The sequence below is a fragment of the Schistocerca americana genome, chromosome 1, assembly GCF_021461395.2.
Source record: "Schistocerca americana isolate TAMUIC-IGC-003095 chromosome 1, iqSchAmer2.1, whole genome shotgun sequence".
NCBI lineage: Eukaryota > Metazoa > Arthropoda > Insecta > Orthoptera > Acrididae > Schistocerca > Schistocerca americana.
This window is the reverse complement of record NC_060119.1, coordinates 947,573,601-947,599,219: the sequence shown is the minus strand read 5'-3', so window position 1 is coordinate 947,599,219 and position 25,619 is coordinate 947,573,601. Positions and strand designations below refer to the sequence as shown.

The following is a 25,619-nucleotide window of genomic DNA, read 5'->3' as shown; positions in this document are numbered from 1 at the left end:
TATGATTGCTTTGACTGCACTCCTTTTTTCCATTTTGTTTGTTTCACACAAATAATATTAGCTTCTGTAATACCATCATTCAATATAATTTGTTTTCATGAACTATATAAAATCAAGATTGAAACTGTTGTCAGAGACATTCTTGCCCTTGTGGACTATTCCTATGCCATCTTGTTTAATATTTTACATTTAATTCATTGACTGTTCCTTTGTCTGGACATTTATGATTCAAAAACTTTCACTGGTTACAATGCAACAGTGCACAACCAGATTCCTAGGTAAGTAGTCTAGGCACGAAATTAATGTGTGGCAGCGTGCTTGCCCTCTGATGATTGGCAATTAAAAAATTAGTCTCATTTGATGATTGATTTCATTTCATAATTTTGTTATTTGAAAACCATCCCAGTATGTTACACCCGCAAAACTCCAAAAATGCTGTTCCACAAACTTTGCTAACTAGTGTAGATTATTTATATTTCATACCCTTCCAAATTTGTATGTTGTTATGTTTTTGTTTGTCTCTCCCTGTTTCATTGTTAGTGACATCTCAAACTCTTTTGCTCTTGGTGGTGGTGGTTAGCGTTTAACGTCCCGTCGACAACGAGGTCATTAGAGACGGAGCGCAAGCTCGGGTTAGGGAAGGATTGGGAAGGAAATCGGCCGTGCCCTTTCAAAGGAACCATCCCGGCATTTGGCTGAAACGATTTAGGGAAATCACGGAAAACCTAAATCAGGATGGCCGGAGACGGGATTGAACCGTCGTCCTCCCGAATGCGAGTCCAGTGTGCTAACCACTGCGCCACCTCGCTCGGTGTTTCGCTCTTGTTCCGTGCATTGCACATTACTTTGTCATTAAATGTCTTTCTTCGAGAAATCAGTACCCTCTTACAAACCTGTACTAGTGCTAAAAATTTACGAACTATGTCTCATGACTCTTTCATGGAACTGAAGTACTTAAAAGTCTGGATGGATTTTCAAATACCTGTTGTTATCAAATAGCTTCTGTGAGATGTTCCTATTGATGTGATTACTTTTGGAAACGCCTTTTCACATTAACATGGGATGTCAAAAGCATGATTCAACAAATGAAAATAATGAACTACAGTTGAAAATAATGAAGTATCTTTAGTAAATGGTACTTCATAGTCACAGTCCAGTTTGTACTTCTCAATAGCTATTTGAATTATTATGAATTTCTTAGGAGAAAAGCAACAGTTTAGGCAGGAAACTTAAGGTAAAGTAAGACTACTTTTCAGATGCAGGAAAATGTGAAATGGAAAGGTAGACTGTGTAAAGAAGAAGCCATGAAAGTTTGTTGGGATTAATTAAAACATGAAAACAAATATACGCTTTTGTAGAAAAATATATTTTACCATTAGACACTTTGTACAAACATAGATAATCAGATACACAAAACATTACTTTTATACAAAACTTTTAAAATAGGAACCAAAAACAAACAAAAAACAAGAAACATTCACTTCTTAAGAAGCCAACATGAGTTCCAGTAATTCTGCAGCCTGTTGTTGCCATTTGCACAAAAATCACGGAAATCTCTCAGAAGCTTAGTTTGGAATCCTTCATCCCCTGTAGCCGGTGTAGACGATGACTTCCATCGGCGGCTAACCATGTGGTTCCATGACCACAGGAATCCAACCTACACATATGATGAATTATATCTGTAGCCATATGCATCAATTACATGGTAAACTATTTTGGCTTACATTTACTTTAATACTCTTAAACTTTCCCCACACACTATTTTGGAGTTATTTACAGGAATTCAATTCAATCATTAATGAATGACCATGATTTGGGACTGAAAGTAAACTGTACTCAAAACAGAGGATGTTCGCATCATGTGCAAAAATTGAAGAAAGAATACATGAGCTGGAATACTGATTTGAGATGCTGTTCAGTGTTCCCAAGCTGAGGGTTGGTCACTCCTGCCTGTTGCTATACAGAATGAATATGCTCTATCTCAGGTACTTCTGGCACTGTTATAACATAATTCTATTCACCCTCAAATGAGTTGTAGGTCCTCACTAAATGATGTACAGTCTCTTTTCATTCCACTGTGACATTCATGTGTGTTGAGAGCTGATTAGTTTGAAAACCAATAATTGTCTTTCACATACCAAGAGAAACTAGAAATGTTACTTCTTTGAGGAGGATGCAGAAGGAACACAAAGAGAACAACCGAGCTGTATGCAAAAACGTGACTAACAAGAATGACGAAGTTCCATGAACGTGCAAAAAATTATTGTTGAATGGTACAACAGCTGGAGTATCAGGTGACTGAACCTGGTCATATATATAGTAGTACGACACCTGCTGCCGTGGATCAGGTTCTTCATTAACAGTTTGTGTGCTCAGTAGTTGGTATATAAAACTTACGATTTAAATAATAAACGCTGGTGTACTATCTTTGAGACCTGTACTTGTACAACAGTGTAATGTTCAGCTTATATTCTTACAATTAGCCAAGCAAATGAAGGTTTATTTCAATAAACCACACTCACAACAACATTTGCAACATGTAAATATTCAAAACTAACATATAGTGAAACAATTTCACTATGAATGATACTCAATCTATTTTGATAATGAGCACAATTTTTATAATAAAACAAAAAGCATTCTGAACAGTTACAGAATACAAAATGAAATGTACGAGGGCAGTTCAATAAGTAATGCAACACATTTTTTTTCTGAAACAGGTGTTGTTTTATTCAGCATTGAAATACACCTGGTTATTCCCCAATCTTTTAGCTACACAACACTATTTTTCAACGTAATCTCCATTCAATGCTACGGCCTTACGCCACCTTGAAATGAGGGCCTGTATGCCTGCACGGTACCATTCCACTGGTCGATGTCGGAGCCAACATCGTACTGCATCAATAACTTCTTCATCATCCGCGTAGTGCCTCCCACGGATTGCGTCCTTCATTGGGCCAAACATATGGAAATCCGACGGTGCGAGATCGGGGCTGTAGGGTGCATGAGGAAGAACAGTCCACTGAAGTTTTGTGAGCTCCTCTCGGGTGCGAAGACTTGTGTGAGGTCTTGCGTTGTCATGAAGAAGGAGAAGTTCGTTCAGATTTTTGTGCCTACGAACACGCTGAAGTCGTTTCTTCAATTTCTGAAGAGTAGCACAATACACTTCAGAGTTGATCGTTTGACCATGGGGAAGGACATCGAACAGAATAACCCCTTCAGTGTCCCAGAAGACTGTAACCATGACTTTGCCGGCTAAGGGTATGGCTTTAAACTTTCTCTTGGTAGGGGAGTGGGTGTGGCGCCACTCCATTGATTGCCGTTTTGTTTCAGGTTCGAAGTGATGAACCCACGTTTCATCGCCTGTAACAATCTTTGACAAGAAATTGTCACCCTCAGCCACATGACGAGCAAGCAATTCCGCACAGATGGTTCTCCTTTGCTCTTTATGGTGTTCAGTTAGACAACGAGGAACCCAGCGGGAACAAACCTTTGAATATCCCAACTGGTGAACAATTGTGACAGCACTACCAACAGAGATGTCAAGTTGAGCACTGAGTTGTTTGATGGTGATCCGTCGATCATCTCGAACGAGTGTGTTCGCACGCTCCGCCATTGCAGGAGTCACAGCTGTGCACGGCCAGCCCGCACGCGGGAGATCAGACAGTCTTGCTTGACCTTGCGGCGATGACGACACACGCTTTGCCCAACGACTCACCGTGCTTTTGTCCACTGCCAGATCACCGTAGACATTCTGCAAGCGCCTATGAATATCAGAGATGCCCTAGTTTTCCGCCAAAAGAAACTGCCCGTTGTTTGCAACGCACATCCGTTACAGACGCCATTTTAATAGCTCCGTACAGCGCTGCCACCTGTCGGAAGTCAATGAAACTATACGAGACGAAGCGGGAATGTTTGAAAATATTCCACAAGAAATTTCCAGTATTTTCAAGCAAAATTGGCCGAGAAAAAAAATGTGTTGCATTACTTATTGAACTGCCCTCGTAATTTCACAATTTACTTGATTTAATAATTTGCTTATTTCAGAAAAATTAATTAACTTTTGAAATTTTATAGCTTATCAGAAAGCTTAGAAGATGGAGTATTCATAACACGCTTTAAATCTTGTCAAATTTGCTGCATTAAGTTATTGTTACAATATGAAACATTTTCACTGAACTGTAAATCAAAATTCTAAAACAAACTTAATTTTCCCAACTGTTGACACTGGAGTTCTATTTGGTTTTTACAATACTCATGTAATATACAAAACTTACAACATCACTTTCAGAGAAAAGCAACTTTAAAACATAAGTTTGCCTTCATTTCAAAACAAGTACTAGATTCGTGTGCACTGTACTGTCAAACACAAAAACTATAAATTATGTCTCTGTAATTAATGATCAGTGCATATAAGTAGAATTATTACATGAAAATGACCAACATCTGTTTAGTTTTTATCATAAATATTGTCTTCCCTCTGTCACATTCATAAGGTGGTTAAATTGTAGCTAATGCATTGACTCTTGACTACAGCCACTACATTTCTCACTGGGACATCAAAGTGGAAGATCATGTTTGGATTTGAAAGAGGTCACACATCACGTTTGTCATGAGCATTTATATTATTGCATTGCGCAACAGTGTGATTTATGGTGAAGTAGTGTATGACTAAGTTGAAATGAACCTACTGAGTAATAAACCAGTGATTTCAAATCTAAATTTACAATCTACATTTTTTTTTCTCCAACAACAAAGATGCATTATACCTCAAACTGCACATAGGTGATTCCTGGAGCAGACAACTACATAGTTTCAACACCAACTGGAACATTGAGAATTTGGGGGAGGTGTTATATCAATGCTTGGTTTTTTCTCACAAAGCATGAAATTGGTAGTGCTTGAATCATGTAAGGTGTGAATGGCAGACAATTTCTGGTCAACTTTGGGCAAAAATTTGGAAAGGGTACTGGAATACTGCACATATGACAACAGGCAGAGCAAAAGAAATAGTCTTTCTGGCAGCTGTTGCTTGTAAATCACATTTTAGCTCCAGGAATATTGGAAGTGCCACTGTAATAAGTCATCCTAACATTGTTCATATTTTGTGTACATTGTTTCCATCCATATCATGTATACATTCACCAGCAGGACTGCAAAACACTCATGGAATTCTGTCACTTGATTGTAATACAATGTCACAAACATATGCTCTTTCTTCAAAGAATTCTATTTACTGATGAAGCCACCTTTATAAATCATGGAAGGCTGAATGTAAGATATATGCATTATCGGGCCAATGAAAATCTACTCTGGTTGAGGCAAGTGGGGCAACAGAGTGTGAACATTTTGTGCAAGATTATTGGAGACAACATGACTGGTCCTTACTTCACTGAAGAAACCTTAATGGGTAAAGGATGAAGGGCACACTTTATCATCAATTTTGGCTGGTTGGTTGTTTTAAAAGGGGAGGAAAGGGACCAAATTGCAAGGTCATCAGGTCCCTTGTTCCCAGTAGAACAATTACCCAAGGGAAAGAAAAAAACGAAGACATACAGCACAATAACAGGAGTAAGGAAGAACCAGACAAATGACAGAATGACAACAAACAGTACAATGGACAAAACAGAACAAGAAAACCACAGAAAGACACGAGAAGCAGGGAGAAGAAACTAAAATCAAGAAGGCAGATTACCATGGCTGGCTGACGATGAGAATAAAAAAGGAGAAGCCAGCCACTCTGCAAACAATTAAAACCTCCACCCTAAAAGCCCTAAGGTGGACAACACAGAGGGACAAAGGACATGCGCTAAAACTCAGATCAAATGATAAAACCCACCCTCAGGAATAAAACATAAAACTAAAGCTGCTGTTGAGGCATTGTCATCCAACACCGAAGGTAGGGTGCTGGGAAATTTAAAAGTCTGCCGCACAGAAGCTAAAAGTGGGCAGTCTAGCAAGAGGTGGATGACTGTCATTTGGGAGCCACAGCGACACTGAGGTGGGTCCTCGCGTCGGTGGAGGTAACCATGTGAGCGCCATGTATGGCCAATGCAGAGCCAACAAAGGACAACTGATTCCCTGCAAGAAGCCTGCAGGGAAGACTTCCACACATTTACAGTCTCCTTAACGACACGAAGTTTGTTGTGCATACTGTTATGCCACTCCGTCTCCCAAAGCCGAAAAACCTTGCGGTGTAAAACAGAACACATGTCAGTTTCAGAGATGCCCATCTCCAGGAGCAGTTTCCGCATAGCCTGTTTGGCCAGCCTGTCAGAAAGTTTGTTGCCTGGGATTCCAACGTGTCCTGGGGTCCACACAAACACCACTGTACGACTGGACAGTTCTAGGACAGAGGTGGACTCCTGGATATTCGCTACCAAAGGATGCCAAGGGTAGCACTGGTCGATAGCTTGTAAGCTGCTCAGGAAGTCAGAACAGATAAGAAACGACTCATCAGAACAGGAACGGATGTACTGCAGTGCACGAGATATGGCCCCGCTCTGCAGTGAATACACTGCAGCCAGCGGGCAAGAAATGCTGTTCAGTATGGCCTCTGTGGACATAGGCAAAGCCTACATTACCGTCAGCCATCGAGCCATAGGTGTAAACAACTTCAGAGCCCCAGAACACATCAAGAATAGAGAGGAAACGACTGCGGAGAGCAGCGGGGTTAACGGAGTCCTTAGGGCTATGCAAAAGGTCCAGACAAAGCTTTGGCCGAGGGGTACACCATGGAGGTGTGACTGAATGGACCTAAAGTACAGGCGGTAAAGGGAAGGACTCCAGTTCAGAGAGAAGGGATCGCACGCAAACCAAAATCGTGAACCCTGACCTGGGCTGCCAATGCGGGAGATGAACTGCCGCGGGTGGGAAAAGGAGACGGTAATTTGGATGCGCAGGAGAACTACGAATGTGCGCAGCATAACTGGCGAGCAGTTGAGCATATCGAATCTGCTATGGAGGGACTCCAGTCTCCTCCAGGACACTGGTCACCGGACTTGTTCTAAAAGCCCCCACCACAAGGCGAACGCACAGTGGTGCACTGGGTCGAGTAAACGCAATGCTGAGGGCGCTGCCAAACCGTAAGCCAGACTCCCATTGTCAAGGTGGGATTGAACAAGGGTTCTGTAGAGCTGCAGCAGCATAGAGCAATCTGCACCCCAGTTGGTGTTGCTCAAGCAGCGGAGAGTATTGAGATGCTGCCAGCACTTCCGCTTAAGCTGACAAAGGTGAGGTAGTCAAGTCGATCAGGCATCGAAAACCAGTCCTAAGAATTAATGTCTCCACTATAGTGAGTGGATGATCATTAAGATAAAGTTCAGGTTTTGGATGAACAATATGACACCAACAGAAGTGCATGACATGCGACTTTGCAGCTGAAAACTGGAAACCGTGGGCTAGAGCCCATGACTGCACCTTATGAATGGCTCCCTGCAGGTGATACACAGCAACACCAGTACCAGAAGTCATCCACATATAGAGAAGGGGAGACCAACAGCCCTACAGCTGCTGCTAGGCTGTTAATGACCACTAAAAATAGAGATACACTCAATACGGAGCTCTGTGGAATGCCATTCTCCTAAATACAGGTGGGAAACTATGGGAAGCACCTACTTAGACACAAAAAGTATGAAGTTACAGGAACTTTTGGGTAAAAATTAAGAGCGGGACCCAGAGACCCCACTCATACAATGTGGCAAGGATACGATGTCACCAGGTCATGTTGTATGCTTTATGTACGTGAAAAAAGATGACAACCAGGTGTTGGCATCTGGAAAAGGCTATTCAGATGGCAGACTCGAGAAACACAAAATTATCAGTGGTAGAATGACCCTGGTGGAAGCTGCCCTGACATGGGGCCAGTAGGCCATATGACTCCAGGACCCAACCCAACCCAACCCAACCCAACCCAACTGCTGACACACTATACGTTCCAGCAGCTTACAGAGAACATTGGTGAGGCTGATGGGCCAATAGCTATCCACATCAAGTGAATTTTTACTGGGCTTTAGCATCAGAATGATGGTGGTCTCCCACCACTGCAATGGAAAGACGCCATCGCAACAGATCCAGTTGAAGATGACGAGGATATATCGCTTGTAGTCAGATGAGAGATGTTTAATCATCTGACTGTGGATACGATCTGGCCCAGGAGCTGTGTCGGGACAAAGTTACAGGGCGCTGAGGAGCTCCCACTCTGTAAATGGGGCATTATAGGGTTCACTGTGGCATATAATGAATGAGAGGACTTTCCTTTCCATCCGCCATTTGAGGGTGCAAAAGGCTGAGGGGTAGTTCTCCGACACAGAGGCTTGAGTGTAGTGATCAGGAAAGTGCTTGGCAATTGCATTTGCGTTGGTAGAGAGCATGCCATTGATGTTAACGACAGGGATACCTGTTGGGATCTAGTACCCAGAAAGACGTCTGATCTTTGTCCAGACTTGGGAAGGTGATGTATGGCACCCAATGATCAACATATACCTCTCCCAACACTCCTGTTTCCGTCATTTTATAAGCAGGTGAACGCGGGCACGGAACCACTTAAAGGCTGTTAGGTGCTCTAGGGAAGGGTGCCGCGTATGTTGCTGTAGAGCTCACCAATGCTCCTTAATTGCCTCTGCCACTTCCGACGACCACCAAGGGACTGTCTTTCACCATGAGCACCCTAGAGAATGAGGGATTGCATTTTCCACCCAGAAATTATCGTTGTAGTGACCTGCTCTATCACAACATCGACAGCACCACTTGGGGAGATTCAACGGTGACAACAGAGGTGAAGACAACCCAGTTTGCCTTGTTTAAAGCCCATCGGAGTAGGTGTTTATGGTCACGATGTCAGGGGAGTGACAGGAAGATGGGGAAGTGGTCACTACCACACAGGTCGTCATGCGCTCTCCAGTGGATAAATGGGAGAACTCCTGGGCTCCAAATTGATAAATCAATGGCTGAGTAACTACCATGAGCCACACTGAAATGTGTGACGGCCCCAGAATTTAAGAGGCAAAGGTCAAGTTGGGACAGTAAATTTTTGCCATCTCTGCCATGGCCAGTAAGCATGGTGCTACCCCACAAGGGGTTATGGGCGTTAAATTCTCCCAAAAGTAGGAAAGGTTTACGGAGTTGATCAATCAGTGCAGCCAATACATTCAGGGTTACCGCACCATCTGGAAGGGAGGTATACGTTGCAGACAGTTATTTCCTGCGTCGTCCGTATCCTGACAGCCACAGCTTTAAGAGGAGTTTGAAGGGGCACAGGTTCACTACATACGGAGTTCAGGACATAAACGCATACTCCACCTGACACACTATTATATTCACTATGGTTCTTGTAATTGTGAAGGGCAGGGGTCCACACTGCCAGGAACCAGGTTTCCTGGAGGGCAACGCAGAAAGCAGGTGTAAAGCTTAACAGTTGCCATAGCTCAGCCAGTTGGTGGAAAAAACTGCCGCAATTCCACTGGAGGATGACATAATCGTGAGACTGGGAAGGCATGAAACACTCAATGAGGCAGTCTATGCCTCAGGGTCACCTGCTGCCACTGACTTATTTCCTGAACAGGCTATATCAATTGTGTCTGAGGGCCTGGCGAGATCTAGGTCCTCAGAGGATGCCAGAATCTTCACCTCATCCTCAGATGCAGAGCTTGTAGGCAGCAGTGGTGTGGGTGCCACCACAATTCCCTTGGTCTTGGGGGTCTTCTTTTTGGACTTCTCTCACTGATCCTTGGGTTTACCTGGATGGGAGAGCTTCACTGATTCAGTCACCAGGACTGAGGGTGATCGTGAAGCCCTATGACAAGCTGCTTTTGGGCATTTCACCCACTGGAGGGTGTCATCTTTCCCACTAGTGGAAACCTGGGAAGGGAGTGACCCATCGGACCCCTTTGTAGCGAGAGGAGACAAAGAAGACTTATGCTTCTCTGGCTGAGAAGTGAGGACTAGTGTCCCCGATGGTTGGGGGGACAGTGCTCCTGAGGTAGGTGGTGTGGGAGCAACAGGGAGCGAAGTGCCCCCCATGATCAAGGGGGCAGGTGTAGTCTTCCAACTCGGAGAGCCGACTGTAACTTGCGTAACTGATGGGTCTACAACTGTTCTCATAGCGGCGGCATAAGAGGAGGTCATAGTCACAGGATGTAGGCGCTCAAATTTTCTCTTGGCCTCAGTGTAGGCCAGTCGGTCCAGGGCCTTGTATTCCATGATTTTCCTTTCTCGCAGTAAAATCCTGCAGTCTGGTGAGCAAGGGGAATGATGATCTCCACAATTGACATAGACGGGAGGTGGGGCACATCGAGTATTGGGATGGGATGGATGTCCACAATCTCGACAAGTGATGTTGGAAGTACAGTGGGAAGACATATGGCCGAACTTCCAGCACTTAAAGCACCGCATTGTGGGAAGGATATATGGCTAGACATCACAGCAGCAGACCATCACCTTCACCTTCTCGGGTAATGTGTCACCCTCATAGGCCAAGATGAAGGCACTGGTGGCAACCTGATTATCTCTTGGACCGCGATGGACGCGCTGGACAAAATGAACCCCTAGTCGTTCTAGGTTGGCTCATAGCTCATCGTCAGACTGCAAAAGAAGGTCCCTGTGAAATACAACACCCTGGACCATATTTAAGCTCTTGTGATGCGTGATGGTAATGGAAACATCCCCCAGCTTGTCACAAGCGAGTAATACCCATGCCTGGGCAGAAGATGCCGTTTTTATCAAGACTGACCCTGACCGCATTTTGGACAAGCTCTCCACCTCCCCAAACTTGACCTCTAAATGCTCTACAAAAAACTGAGGCTTCATCGAGACAAAGGAGTCCCCATCAGCTCTCATACATATGAGGTACTGGGGCAAATAAGGTTCGTTGCCATCCTTAGCCTGGTGTTCCTCCCATGATGTGGCCAGGGAGGGGAACGATTCAGGATCATACTTCCTTACATTGTATTCAGACTTGGAACACTTAGAGACTGCTGGAATTTGATCACCATCAAGAGATGATGTGGTATGCTTCATCACATGTCAGGGCCCTCCCCACCCACGCTACCCAGCTGCAGCAAAGGCCACCTGGCAAGATGGCCATTGCCGGGAGTCACAGTGCCCCAGGGTGACAGGCATCTGCTCCTTGGCATATGTGGGGAGTTAATGGTGCAGGCAGCAGCAGAGGGATCCTTGTGTGGTCTGGGGCTATAACCAACAGGGTACATGGCAGCCCCACCACAATGGACTGGCTACCATGCTGAATATTAAGTGCAACGAATTCCATGGCCATTGTCGGCACAGAAAACGACACTGCATATTGGGCAGAGGAAAATGCACCCAGGAAAGTGTCCTTGCTCAAGAGATGGAGGATGAGCAGGAGTGCAATGCTACAACGAGAAAGTGGGCTAAAGATCTCAATGCACGATGGACATGATGCACCATGTGAGGCACCCTTCCGCAACTGGCTAGCTCTTTGGGAAAATTTTGAAAAATTGGAGTCAAACCCTACAGGGGACCATCAAATAAGGGCTCAAAGGTGTGAGACACCTTTTAGTTTCCTCTTACAACAGGCAGGAATACCTTGGGCCTATTCTAACCCCTGGGCCCGCAGGGGGGGGGGGGGGGGGGGTGTCTTACCAAGGTGTTACTGGTTCTCCTAGAGAAAGTATGATGACAGTGGTACCAACAAGATGGGTGCTTGACTCAATATACACTTAGATGCCACATCCTTTGCCTTCCAGTTGTTGTGTCGGTCCAATCACATGTACTAAGACTCTTAGGAATATACAATACCCCATTAGGTATTGCTAACATAGGGATCATGAAGATAAGATTAGAATAATTACAACACACACAGAAGCATTCAATCAATCATATTTCTCATGCTCCACACATGAATGGAATGGGAAGAAATGCTAATAACTGGTACAATAGACGTAGTCTCTGCCATGCACTTCACAGTGGTTTGCAGAGTATAGATGTAGATGTAAATGTACATGTAGTGGAAGTGTGATTACTATCAGTTTCAAATTAAATTTTTCTCCACTTTCCACTTTTGTAAGTAGACTCTGTTAGCTGCATCAAGTTGGAGAACACTATCAGTCTGACACAACAGATTCACACAGTAACACAAACTTCCCGATAAGATACCAGTTGGTTTCACGTCTAAATATCGTAATTTTTCTGAACTGCTAATCAGGTTTTGAAGCGTGAAATGCCTTTGAATTTGTCTCTTTTAGTGCTATTATACTAGCAGTACAAATTACTATACTTCCATTTGAAAAAGCAAAGTTTATACCGCTATCTTGGTAACTAATACAGCTATGAGAGAGATAGATAGATAGATAGATAGAGAGAGAGAGAGAGAGAGAGAGAGAGAGAGACCTTTCTGGACTAAAGTAAGTAACTGTGCATCTCCATGAAGCTTATTCCTATTTCCACTCTTGATTCTATGAATGGCAAGAGCTAAATTTCAGTTAGGCGAGTCTGGTACTATTTGATGTTGAAGCAGGACAAAAGTGTGATGAGTGTTGTTTAGTGTAACTAATAGAGAAGCAATTAAAGAATAATTGATGCAGATGAATACAACAGCAACAAAAAATAAATACAAATTCTTTAAAACTAAATGTTGTTTTTAATGATAAATCTAATGGGAATAAATATTTACAACAAAATGGAAAAACTACATCTTATGATGAAAGCATTGTCTGATAAAAAAAAAAAAAAGAAAAATCAGAAAAAGTAACTGTTATACATAATTTAGTACATAATTAAGATCACATTAAAATTATGTAGACTGCAGAATAATAACCAACTGTTCACATGGAAAATGGATGGCACTCATGTATACCTAGCTAATGATAATAAAAATCTAATAGAAATAGTCTCAACTTGAGTGCTCTGCTCAAAGTCATATTATAAGAATATGAAATAACAAGAATGTGTTGAGGCAGGAATCACGTAAACCAGTTTCAAAGTTTTTTTTCAAATAACAACTTCCTAATATAACAAATTTATGGAAGAAAGATGTATGGTCTAAGGAAATCTTGGGTAATGCTTCATTTTGCACCATGTCACTAAGGGCTAATCTGTGTGAATCAAGTAATGCAGAATACACTCACAGTATGGAGAGTCTATGGCAGAATATATATATAACTCACAGTGGAGGTGCTGAGTTACGGTAGGCACACAGACAAAACTGAAAAAAATCTGCTAGAGTTCAGATGAATTTCTCTTCACATATATACAGCATACAAATACATACAAGCATACACATACACACACATCCATATGGCTACACCGTCAGGGCTGACTATATTGTGCCAGGCAGCAGGTCAGCTGGGGTGCGAGGCTGAAAAGGGTAGAGAAGGATGAAGGGAGCACGCAGACAGAGAATGGGAAGGATGCTTCATGAAAGATAACTGACAGCCAGGAGGAAGAGGTAGCAGATGCACAGAATAGGAATTTTGCACCAGGGAGCACATTCTGAGCACAAGCAGGAAGCCCCGTGGGTAGTGCAAGATGACTTGGAGCAGTGGATTGAGAAGGATAGACACAAGTGAAAAATAGAGAGACTGTGGAACAGAGAGTGTGAGTACAGTAAGGGTAATGGGACAGGAATGGATAAAGGTGTGAGGCAGGGGCTGGTGAAAACTGAGGACAGGCTGATTCTATTCCATTAGAGGCAGGAGCAACTCTCAAAACAGTCATGTCATACACCAGCACTGGTGCAATCCATGCAACAATTTTATGTAGGCATGATCACCAACCAGCTGTCCACCTGAATGGTTGGCCACCGCCAAACACTTTCCAAGAGTAGAGTTGTGCAGTCAGAGGCATAACACACTGATAGGCACAATACACCCAATGTCAATGGCTGCTCAACTCCTGTTGCCATCTGGATCCCCCCCCCCCCCCCAAAAAATCACACATCCCAACAATCTGGTGTGCCACATCACACACACAAACAGGGATGCGGATGGGGATGGGGATGGGGATGGAGATGGGGATGGGGATGGGGATGGGGATGGGGATGGGGATGGGGAGGGAGGGAGGGAGGGACAAAAATGTGACACTGGTGAGTTCCCCCAGCACAGGCATGGAGAGTTCCATGAAAGCACACAAAGAAGCAGAGGATTGGGCTGGGAGGATGATATAAAACAGAGAAAGAAGAGTTCGGAGAGAAAATGTGAGGGCAGAATGAGTGAAGCAGATGGCATATGGACAGGGATGTAGTTGGATGAGGGTAGGGGGTAGCAAATATAGTCATAATTTGAAAAAGATGGTATGGAGGTAAAGGGGGGAGGGGGCAGAATCAGGAATCATATGGCATGGACTGTGAAGCAGCTACTCAAGTCAAGAATGTAGTGCTCAGGAATACGTTTTACTACTTAGTGGACAAATCTGCACTTGGTCACAGTTTCAAAAGAGGACCAACAGTTTGTTGATGGATGTTATGAGAGACATTAAGCAGACAATATGTTTTTAATTCAAAGTTAAATCATTTTTTGGTCTAATTAATTCAGGGCAAGGGAGTGAGTAATGTTGTGAAGGTTAACCACCCACTATGCCGTTTAGGTGTAGTATGTATAATTCATGTGGATGATTCAAGTAATACTATAAATATGATTAGCCACACTTCTGACACTTCTGTGCATTATATGCACTAATAAATATAATTAATGTAAATTGGCTCCACAAGTTGGACAGGATAATAAACCAATCACTGTTGCAACACTTGATGCACGTACAAAACACTATGTACACTATATAAAATAGCTTCCCAAAGTGGCAGTAACAAACTATTCACCACAGTATTTTCAGGTTATATGCCTTCTTTTCTACCTTAGGTTTTGCAGAATAAAATCTACTTACCCTTAGATCACTTCCTATATCTTTGTTGTATTTCTCACTGACATGTCTTGTAATGTATGACTCGTGTGGGCTTGAGGCACATTCAGAATGTACAGGATATCTTTTCCCTTCCTGATTGAGTTGCTGTTTCCCTCCTGAACTTGCTCTACTATTAGTTTGCAGAACTGGTTCTCCTTGACTGTGTGTGTGCTGCAACAAATTTACAATAATATGTACTAAAATATTTCAAATAATATAACAAAACACACATCATAATGATCATACGAAAATGTGCAAGTTCTTTTCCAAATTATTGTGAAAGGTGGTTAATATGCTCAATGAAAAACAAGAATTTGAATAGAATTAAAAAATCACAGAAGCGCTTGCACAATAATTCAGAAATGAAATGGATTCTTGGCGCGGAGATCCTGTATGGTTGTGATATAAAGCTGCTATTAGAGAAAATTTATTTCCTATTCACAGAATAATGTAATGTAAGAAGATGACAACTGCTGCCCTTATTACGAGAGCTGTCCAGAAAGTGGCAGGGGTGGGAGGGGAAGAAGGACAAAATAGGTTACTATACAGTATTACTTGGGTGATCAGAGAGATTCAAGCTGTAATAGGAGGAAATCACATTGTTTTCCATTCACCTGCAGTAGCCATTCAAAATTAGTATTGTGACTGAAAACCATGCCAAATAAATCATTTCAGCAATATGGTTTATAGTGGCAAAAAATCTCAAAGCTGTAAGTTAATTACTCAGTTACGTATTTCACAAATCGTTTGAATGACTTTACAGAATGTTTACAGAACATGTATACATGATTAGTTTCAATAGTAATGAACATATTACTTCTCAGTTCTATTTTTTTTACAAGCTACCAGTTTTTAAATGAAAATTCTTATATGTAGTAGTTTGTGATCAGATTTAAAATTCAATCTTGCACCTGTCAGACATTTTATGTTACTGGACAAATGCTCAAACATTTTTGTTGATGCATAATGAACTCCTTTTTGACCCAACGACAGGATTAATAATTGGTAATAAAGGTAATTTCTTTCTAGTGATGTAGGTATGGACATCAGTATTCTTTTCAAATTGTAATGGAATATACGTGAAGAATTTCATTTGTGAAAATTATGAATGTAGAGTCAAAATGACTAACTCTTTGAAGATGTGCCCACAAGATGAATGTGTATGAACTTAACATATTATTCTTATTAGTGGCTTTTGTACAATCAGTACTTTCTCTCTTAGTGATAAATTACCACAGAAAACAACACTACAAGACATTATTGACTGGAAATATGCAAACTATGTTAGGATATTGATTTCATTGTTTACTAAGAGTGGTACATGAAGATCAAGAGTAATTCAACTGAATAGTTTGAACAGGTTGTAACATTCTCCTTCAAGTTTTCATCAATGTGTACACCAAAAAATTTGGAGCATTCTACAGGCACACCTACAACAACATCTGTATACATGCTCGGCAAATCAATGTACAGTGCATGGCAGAGTGTAAATTGTACCACTACCAGTCATTTCCCTTCCCATACCACTTGTAAAGAGAGCAAGGGAAAAACGACTGTCTATATATGCCTCTGCAGGAGCTCTAATTTCTTTTATCTAGTGTTCGTGGTTCTCATTCCAAATCGATGTTGATGGCAGTAGGATTGTTCTACAGTCGGCTTCAAATGCCGGTTCTCTAAATTTTCTCAACAGCGTTCCTCAAAAAGAATCCCTTCCAGGAATTCCCATCTGAGTTCTTGAAGCATGTCTGTAATACTTGAGTGTTGATCAAACCCACTGGTAACAAATCTAGCAGCCTGCCACTGAATTGTTTCAATGTCTTCCTTTAATCTGACCTGGTGGGGATCCAAAATACTCAAGCAGTACTCATGAATGGGTTGCACTAGTGTTCTACATGTGGTCTCCATTACAGATGAACCACACTTCCCTAAAATTCTCCCAATAAACCAAAGTCAACTACTCACATTCCTACTACAATCCTCACATATTTGTATCATTTTGAACCACTTTGCAGTATTATGTCAAGATATTTAATTGACCTCACTCTGTCCAGTAACACACTACTGATGCTTTATTCAAACATTAAGGGACTAGTTTTCCTACTCATCTGCATTAATTTACATTTTTCTATTCATCACACCAATTAGAAATTTTGTATACGTCATCTTGTATCCTGCTACAGTCACTCAACAATGACACCTTCCTGTACGCCACAGCACCATCAGCAAACAGTCGCAGACTGCTGATCATTTATGTATATAGAGAATAACAGTGGTAACACTTCCCTGGGCACTTCTGACAATACCTTTGTCTAAGGTGAACACTCGTTTCACTATTGAGGAAAACATACTGGGTCCTACTACTTAAGAAGTCTTCAAGCCACTCGCATTACTCGGAACCTATTCTGTATGAGCATACCTTCATTAAGAGTTTGCATTGGGACACCATGTCAAGCACTTTTCGTAAATCTAGGAATATGGAACCTGCTTAGTTCGCAGACTATCATGAGAGAAAAACACAAGCTGTGTTTCACACAAGCGATGCTTTCTAAAACTGTGCTGATTTGTGAACAGAAGCTTTTTTGTCTCAAGCGAAGTTATTACATATGAACTAATGATATGTTCAAGAATTCAACAGAAAAACATGTTAAGGATTGTAAAACTGCAAATTTTCAGGTCAGTTCTTTTACCCTTTTTATATATAGGTGTCATCTATACTTTTTTCCAGTCACCTGGGGCTTTGTGCTGGGCAAGGTTTGAGATAAATGCAAGCAACATAAGAGGCCAATGCCATAAAGTACTCTTTGGAAAACCAAATTGGGATCCCATCTGCACCTGGTGACAAATTTGTCTTCAACTCTTTCAGTTGATTCCCTAGAGTGGCAAGATGGTGGCGTATATGAATGTAGTGGCAAATCGCTCCGTGAATATCGGTAAATTACCGTCAGTGAATTGTATGCTATGTGCAAAAAAAGTGATAAAAGGTGTTAAAATATGTGGCGCATAAATGGTATCATTCTTGTTGTTTCGTGGAAGCAAACCTCGGTCAACATAGGCCTACATGTGACTGTGGAACTGAGTGCAACGGTCTTGAAACTGCATTTGAAATGTGCAACGCTGGACTCGAAATAAGTGTGAGGGAAGAACTGCAAAGTGACTTAAGTAAAGCTAGACAATATGCAGAAATGCTGAAAAGTTTGATCGACTATATGGACCTTCCCACAGATACGCAAACAGGCAAACGAGAGTGTGTATATACTAGGCCTAAGAAAATCTCTCGACCTGTCTTAAATACCAATGTTTTTCGTGTTCCACTAATGAATAAATACGATGTTCTAAGTGCAGACAGCTCAGAATCAAGGACAAAAAATCTCAGTGTAACAGGTAACTGCTCGGAAAGATCTGTTGAACAAAAAAGTGCCAGCAGAAACATGTTACCATCAAATACTATTAAACGAAAAAATCGTGTGAGAGCAACTTGTAATAAAACTGAACACGAGACAAAAAAGGAAACAGAGAAGAAGAAGGAAGAAATATACATATTATCGACGAGTCATGGCAAGGGACTGGCTACAATCATGTCTGATATGCAATCCGAATATAAAGTGATTGGAATTTCGAAACCTGGTGCTCCTCTACGAGAAGTGCTGAAAAACTGTGAAAGTTCCGTGAAAAGCGACGTCAACTGTGTCATAATCGGAGGGGGAAACGATGTCTATAAAAATGAAAGCAGCCTTGCTGTAAGAACACTGAAAGAATCGCTAGGAAAAATTTCACAGGCGAAGGTATTTGTTGTAAACATTCCCTACAGACACGACTTAACGGAAGACTCGTGTGTAAACAAAGAAATCATCGCGACAAATCGGAAATTCAGGAAGGTTTGTAGCGGTTTTGTAAACACAACTTTCATTGAAGCAACGAGTTTAGTAAGAGAGCATTTTACTAGACATGGACTGCACAGAAACAACCTAGGCAAGAAAGTGCTGGCGAAAGAAATTCTCCAGGTGATAAAGACAGCAGGAGTGGGTGCCTATGTAAAAATAGCACTACCTGCAACAGGTTTTCTGCCAATGACAACAGAAAAGAAAAGTGCACCAACAGCATATGAGGAAGAAACATCTGCAGATACACCCTATGATGAAAAAATTACAACTGTGCAAACATGTGAAGCGTCACAGTCACCAGTGGCATTATCAGTAGCAGCAGTGGAAAAGGGAGTAACAGTAGCATCAACAGCAGAAGTTTCACCAGCAACAGTAACTATAGTGCCTCTAAAAGGAGAAATGAGAATTGCAGCAGGAGAAGCAGCATCAAGTGTTACGTGTAGACGGAAAACAGCACCTCCTGTCCGTCTAAATGATTTTTTAGTGGAAGGCAGCAGGATGAAGCAGCCCAGGAGATAAGTAGTGTAACAAATTTCACAACACCTCACCAAAACGTTCAATCTAAAATAAACAACAATTATGATCTTAAAATTTGCTATCTGAATGTTCAAGGACTAATAGATAAAGAATTTATTGTAAACAGTTTTGGACTAGATAACAAATTTGATATTTTCTGTCTGAGTGAACATTGGGTTACTGAGAGTGTACTTACAGTTGTCAAACTTGATAACTATAATGTAGCAAATAGTTACTGTAGAAAACTGCATATAAGAGGTGGTGTGGCAATATATATTAATCAGTCATTCAGCTGCTCCATTGTTAAGTTGGACCTAGATTATTTATGTGAGGAACAGAACTTTGAAGCCACTGGTATAGTTATGGACAGTCTTAAGTTAGTAATAGTATCCCTTTACAGGTCACCTAAGGGTATCATCAATGTATTTCTAGAAAAATTGGACATGCTGTTAGATGTACTAAGAGGGACCAGATGGTTGCATTATGACATAGTAATTGGTGGAGATCTGAATGCGGATTTTGATATAACAACACATAAACGTACTGTGACTGAGTTGAAAAACCTTTTAAGACAGTGCAATTTGCACTCAATCAATAACAGGCCCACAAGAGATAAAGCATGTCTTGACAATATTTTTGTCAACTTTAAAACTACAGAAGAATCATGTGCTGTTACAGCGTTTCCATTTTCAGATCATGACTCTGTATCTTTAAACTATACAAGTAGGTTCTGTATTGATAATAGTAATATTCCTAAGCCTGTCCCAAAAGTTATAATCACCAGGCCTGTCACAGATGACAAAATTGTTCAGCTCTGTAAGTCCCTTGCTGAGAGAGACTGGTTCAACCAATGTCATGATGACACAAGTTATAGTCTTAGTGCTGATTTGTCAGGGAAACTATTATTTGAGAGATTTTTTAAAACATTTCTGACGCAATTTAATGACAATATCCCCATAAAGAAATGCAAATTAACTGACAAAGGCTTTACAAACAGGGCTACAAACAGACAAAATTCATGGTTCACTAAACAATTATCAAGTATGAAAAACCAAGTTATGGTGTTGCACAATATATGTAGCAATCAGAAAACAGAACATGCCAGATTAGCCTATATAAAATGCAGGAATGAGTATAAAAAAGCCATCGTGGAAGCCAAAAAAGCACATAATTTCAATACCATTGATAATTCTACAAATAAGTGCAAAGCTGCATGGAAATTAATAAATGGTGTTGCTAAAGATGTAAGAAGCAAAAAAATTAATATAAGTCCCCAAAAATTCAATGATTTCTTTATTAAATCTGTTGAAAATGTAGGAAATACTATAATCAAACCTGATATCAATTCATCAGAGTTACTTTCTAAAAATGTTTGCAGAACACCAACAGACACAGGTACGTTTATGTTCTCCGAGGTCTCACCTAGTCATGTCCTAAGCATTGTAAAACGGATGAAATCTTCAGACAGTGTAGATATATACGACATATCCTGTAATTTACTAAAGAAAGTAATAGACTATATTGTGTACCCCTTAACATTTTGTATAAATAAATGCATATCTGAAGGATATTTTCCCGAAGAACTCAAAGTGGCTAGGGTAATTCCAATATATAAAAAGGGAGATATGGACTCACCTTGCAGTTACAGACCAATCTCCATAGTCCCAGCTTTTTCTAAAATACTGGAATGTGTAATTTACCAACAGCTATCTGTCTATTTTGAAAAATTAGGAATAATTAGTGAATCTCAGTATGGTTTTAGGAAAAAGTTGTCTACTGTGGATGCTATAGACTTTGTAGTCAAATACTTACATCAAGTGTTTGAGGATAAGGGCTATGCTCAACTCACATTTTGTGATCTAAGCAAAGCTTTTGACTGTGTAAAGCATAAGCCACTCCTAGAAAAACTGGAATTCTATGGCATTAGACATAACAGCCTTAAATTAATAAAATCATATCTTCAGAATCGTAAGCAAGTTGTTTGTGTAGGGAGAGAAATGTCGAGTATAGAGCAAGTCAAGGTAGGTGTTCCGCAGGGATCTGTGCTGGGCCCCTTTTTGTTCCTGATAATGATAAATGATCTGCCGTCATTTATCAAGTCCACCACTGTGTTGTATGCAGATGATACAACATTTCTTCATGCTAGTGAGGATTTCAATAGCCTTAAAACTTGTGCAGCAAAGACAATTGACCAAGCATCCTATTGGTTCAAGGCAAATGGATTCCTGCTGAATGAAAACAAAACACAGCAGATGGTCTGTAGTCTTAGAGACAAGCTTCTGTCAGACGATCCAAGTTATGTCAAATTTTTGGGGGTATACATTGATGATAAATTATCTTGGGGTCAACATGTACAATATATTAGTGGTAAATTGTCTAGAGTTATTTACCTGTTAAGGCGACTTAAGGATTGTGTTCCTGAAACATATGTTAGAACATCCTATTTTTCATTCTTTCAGAGTATAATAACATATGGAATTATTTTGTGGGGGAACTCTAGCTGTGTACATGACATATTAATACTGCAAAAAAAAGCTATTAGGATAATTACTGGTTCTGCATATAAGGCACACTGTAAACCATTGTTCTGTGAACAGAAAATCATGACTGTTATAAACTTTCACAGAAAACCATGACTGTTATAAACTTGTACATATACTATGTTCTAATTTATACGAAGAAGAAATTACCAGAAACAAAAACCAGAGAAAATGTACACGGCCACAATACAAGAAGGAATAGGTGCCTCTATATTCCTTACCACAGGTTGTCAAAGTCACTCAACAGCTACGAAATCATGGGGTACAAATTATTTAATAAACTTCCTCAATCTGTTCAAGAATTACCTGAACAATTATTCAAACAAACAATTCATGACTGGCTAGTCCTCCACCCATTCTATGACATAAGAGAATTTATCAACTGTAATATAATACTATAATGTTAACAAGAAACCTGTTGTTTCTTTCAAACTATTAATTGTATTTTAGTATGTATATGACGTTGTCTATTGCTGTAATGGCCGAATGACAATAAAATTATTATTATTATTATTATTATTATTATTGTGCCAGGGATGTCTACTACTATGACCTCTATATGGGAGTTTGTCCGCAGGTATGTTTGTATGATCCACCTGTGTGGAGGATTACTTAAAATGAAATTTAAAACTTTGATTTTCATTTTGCCTACTTCTATTGCCACACCAGACTGATCAATGAGTGACTGGATAGAAGCCTTTGACCACTTTGTCATTTTATGTAGGATCAGAATTTTCTCGGCTTCTCAGCCACATCATTTGCTAAGGTATGAAAGTGGTAGTTGTATGCTTTGCACATTGATCTTTTTACAGACACACAAATCTCTACTAATCTGTCATCATTTGCACATTCTCTTTTGAAGTGAGAGTGCAACAGTTTTTGCTTCCTCAGCATTTTCTGAGTTTTGTTATTTAAGCATGATGAGTCTTTTCTATCCTTAATCCAGTTTCTCAGCACATTCTTCTCCAGAGCATCAGTGACAATTGCCCATTATTACTTTACTTCCATCATAAATATTTTCCATTCACTGCCTATGCGGGATGCTAGCAACTGCTTACTAGCAACTGCTTACCTGCTTTTTCTAGCAAAAATACTCTCCTAGTCTTCTTGATTAATTTGTTAACTATACTAACCATCATTGCTAAGACATCATGATCACTAACCCCTCTCTCTATACTGATACTGTTGATAAAGTTAAGCCCATTTATAGTTACAAGGTCTGAACATATGTTTGTTGCTACAAAGTGTAAAATATTTCCATTGAGTGTAGGTTGTCAAACTAGCTGCTAAAGATAGTTTTCGGGAAACATGTTCAAAAGCCCTTTAAAAGACTGCAATGACTCTAAAGATGTGTCAGTCTACCCTGTTTATTGACTGTTGTTTGTATGCTGCATCAACTGTTGTACAAAGCTGAATATGGTGTTTTCTCAAAAATCATCAATAACAATTGCTTCTGTTGGTTTCTCTCTAACTGGATGTATTACAACACTAGCATTGTCTGCAGAAAGTAACAATTCTGTTTAAAGAATATTAAGTGGAAAGTCATTCTCATACATGAGGAAAAAGAGTGGACCGAAAACTGAACACTATGGGTCTCCAGGTCTCCCTTGGCGTGTGTGTGTGTGTGTGTGTGTGTGTGTGTGTGTGTGTGTGTGTGTAGTAAAATCTGTACTATTGTACTATACATAGATCAAATTTGATAACTGAAAGTTTTGTGTGTCAATGGCACTGTTTTCATAACAGTGGAAGAATAAGTATTCGTGTTATGACATAAGCGACCATCCATCTATGATCAGTATCACACTGGTATCGAAAAATAATGAAAAAATTCATGAAAATTGGTGTTTTTCTCTACTGTAGGACACCTTTCCACAGACTTCTCTAAGCATTTTGAGTGAGACCACACTCACGCAATTAATGTACCACCAGTTCCGTGCTTGGTGGGTTTCAAAACTCCTATCTGAAAGCCACGAAACTCAATGGATGAGTGCTGCTCTGGAATTTCTTTACAATGTGTAAATGTAAGGACTACTGAATGGAATCCTAACTGGACATAAGACATTGCTTTCCTTCACTAACTTGGTAATAAATCAGTAGACAATGGTGTGGGGACATACTGCCTTACCCAACAAATAAAAAAAAATAGTGTACCAAACTCTGTCAGCCGGACTGGAACACTGAAGTAATTGTGTTCATTGGTTTTATTACATGTGGAGGCCTATCAATTCTGAAGCTTACTTTGAACTTTTATGAAAAATAAGAAGAGTCATTTACAATGAATGATACAATCTCTTGACTACTGGTGTTATGTTCTTGCAGAACAATGCTTGGTCCCATTCTGCTGGCAAACACAAGAATTACTGACTCAGTTTAGGGAGACATTTTTGAGCCTCAGCTCTACAGCCCAGAGTTGGCTCCAAGTGATTTCCACCTCTTCATGCAACACAAAAAACTGGTTTGGCTCCCAATTCTTTGACAAAGGACTTTACGATACATTTATAGGCTGGCTGCAATCTTAAGTGGCAGAATTTTTTGCTTACAGAATTTGTCAATTTGCTAACAGATTAGATAAATGCTTATATCTGAATGGAGATTGTGTAGAGGAATAATACAATGATGTAGCTTTAACATATCTTCCTATACATTTGCTTTACCTTCTCCAGCAGTTTACTTACAGGCTCTTTAGGCTGATGTGTTTAACTTTATAAATAACTGTCATAGCACATTCACTCTATATTTGAGCCAGAGATTTATCATGTCATGAGATTTATAGTTTTGTTTAATATATTGATAGCATAACATTCAGCATTTGGAGTTCTGCCAACAGGTGCTTGATAGTTTTAATTTCAGAAGACCAAAACAGATATTCTGCATCTAAGTGAATGAAAAAAATGTGGCTGCACTACAATTTGACTCAAAGATGAAACAGAACTCATATTTTTGGTAAATCGCAGCAAGGGATAGGAAGCTGTAAAAGATTATTTGATTCAGCAGTGCTATTATTATGTGAAGGAGTATCTAGGAAAATAAAGCTGTAACATCCTTTGATGCTATGTTGGTCTAATATACTCAATAACACAGTTTTATGTAATATTATTTACAGCTAAAAATAATTGTGTTTTAGTGTAAGAAATGTTTACAGCACTAAGGCTTTTTTCAGTGTCTACTGTACACAGTGCAACACTATATTTACCATCACATACATAAATAAACTAAGTCAATGTTCACTCAGTGTGTAAACGTAAGGAATTCATTAAGGATTTCGAGTATACCACCATGCCAGTAAGTGAACACACAATCTGAAAAATGATATGTGTCATCTATGTTGTACGGTCATTTGATTTGTACCAGTAAATTTCAGAGAAGTTTGAAATGATCAACCTCATCCATAGTGCTTTAGGTATTACACTTTGAGTAATGTGGAAACACTGAACCTGACATTACGGTAAGTCTATGAGAACCTAGGGTTTTACTAGATATTCACCATTATGCAAGGTGGTGTAATGATTGGATTTCAGTATCACTGAGTCATTACTTCATTCTGTTATGATAAATAGGTCATCCATCAACATATAAAAACAATCAATAGCTTTTTTTTTTTTTTTTTTTTAAAAAAAACCGTAGGTATCTCACAGGGGAAGGATTTTTGGCTGTATCAGTTTTGCAAAAACCATTCCAGCATTCACCTGAATCAGTTCACGGAAACAACAAAAATCTAGATGTTCTGACAGGCATATGAACCTTGTTCCTTTCAAATGTGAGTGCAACATGCTAACTACTAAGCCCTCTGCTGTGACTCGCTGATCAT

At 40.3% G+C, this 25,619-nt stretch overlaps 1 protein-coding gene across 6 annotated transcripts in view; it reads right to left on the bottom strand.

Annotated features, from left to right (window-relative positions):
* Positions 1-1,345: 1,345 nt before the first annotated feature.
* LOC124615696 (GATOR complex protein Iml1) overlaps positions 1,346-25,619 on the bottom strand; it is a 597,731-nt gene continuing 573,457 nt past the window's right edge. For all 6 annotated transcript variants that reach the window (XM_047143737.1, XM_047143755.1, XM_047143765.1 and 3 more), the window contains 2 exons: positions 14,857-15,045; positions 1,346-1,657 (listed from right to left, as the gene is read on the bottom strand). In XM_047143737.1, coding sequence (XP_046999693.1) covers positions 1,478-1,657; positions 14,857-15,045 — 369 coding nt within the window. In that variant the 3' untranslated portion in view covers positions 1,346-1,477. The remainder of the gene's footprint in view (positions 1,658-14,856; positions 15,046-25,619) is intronic.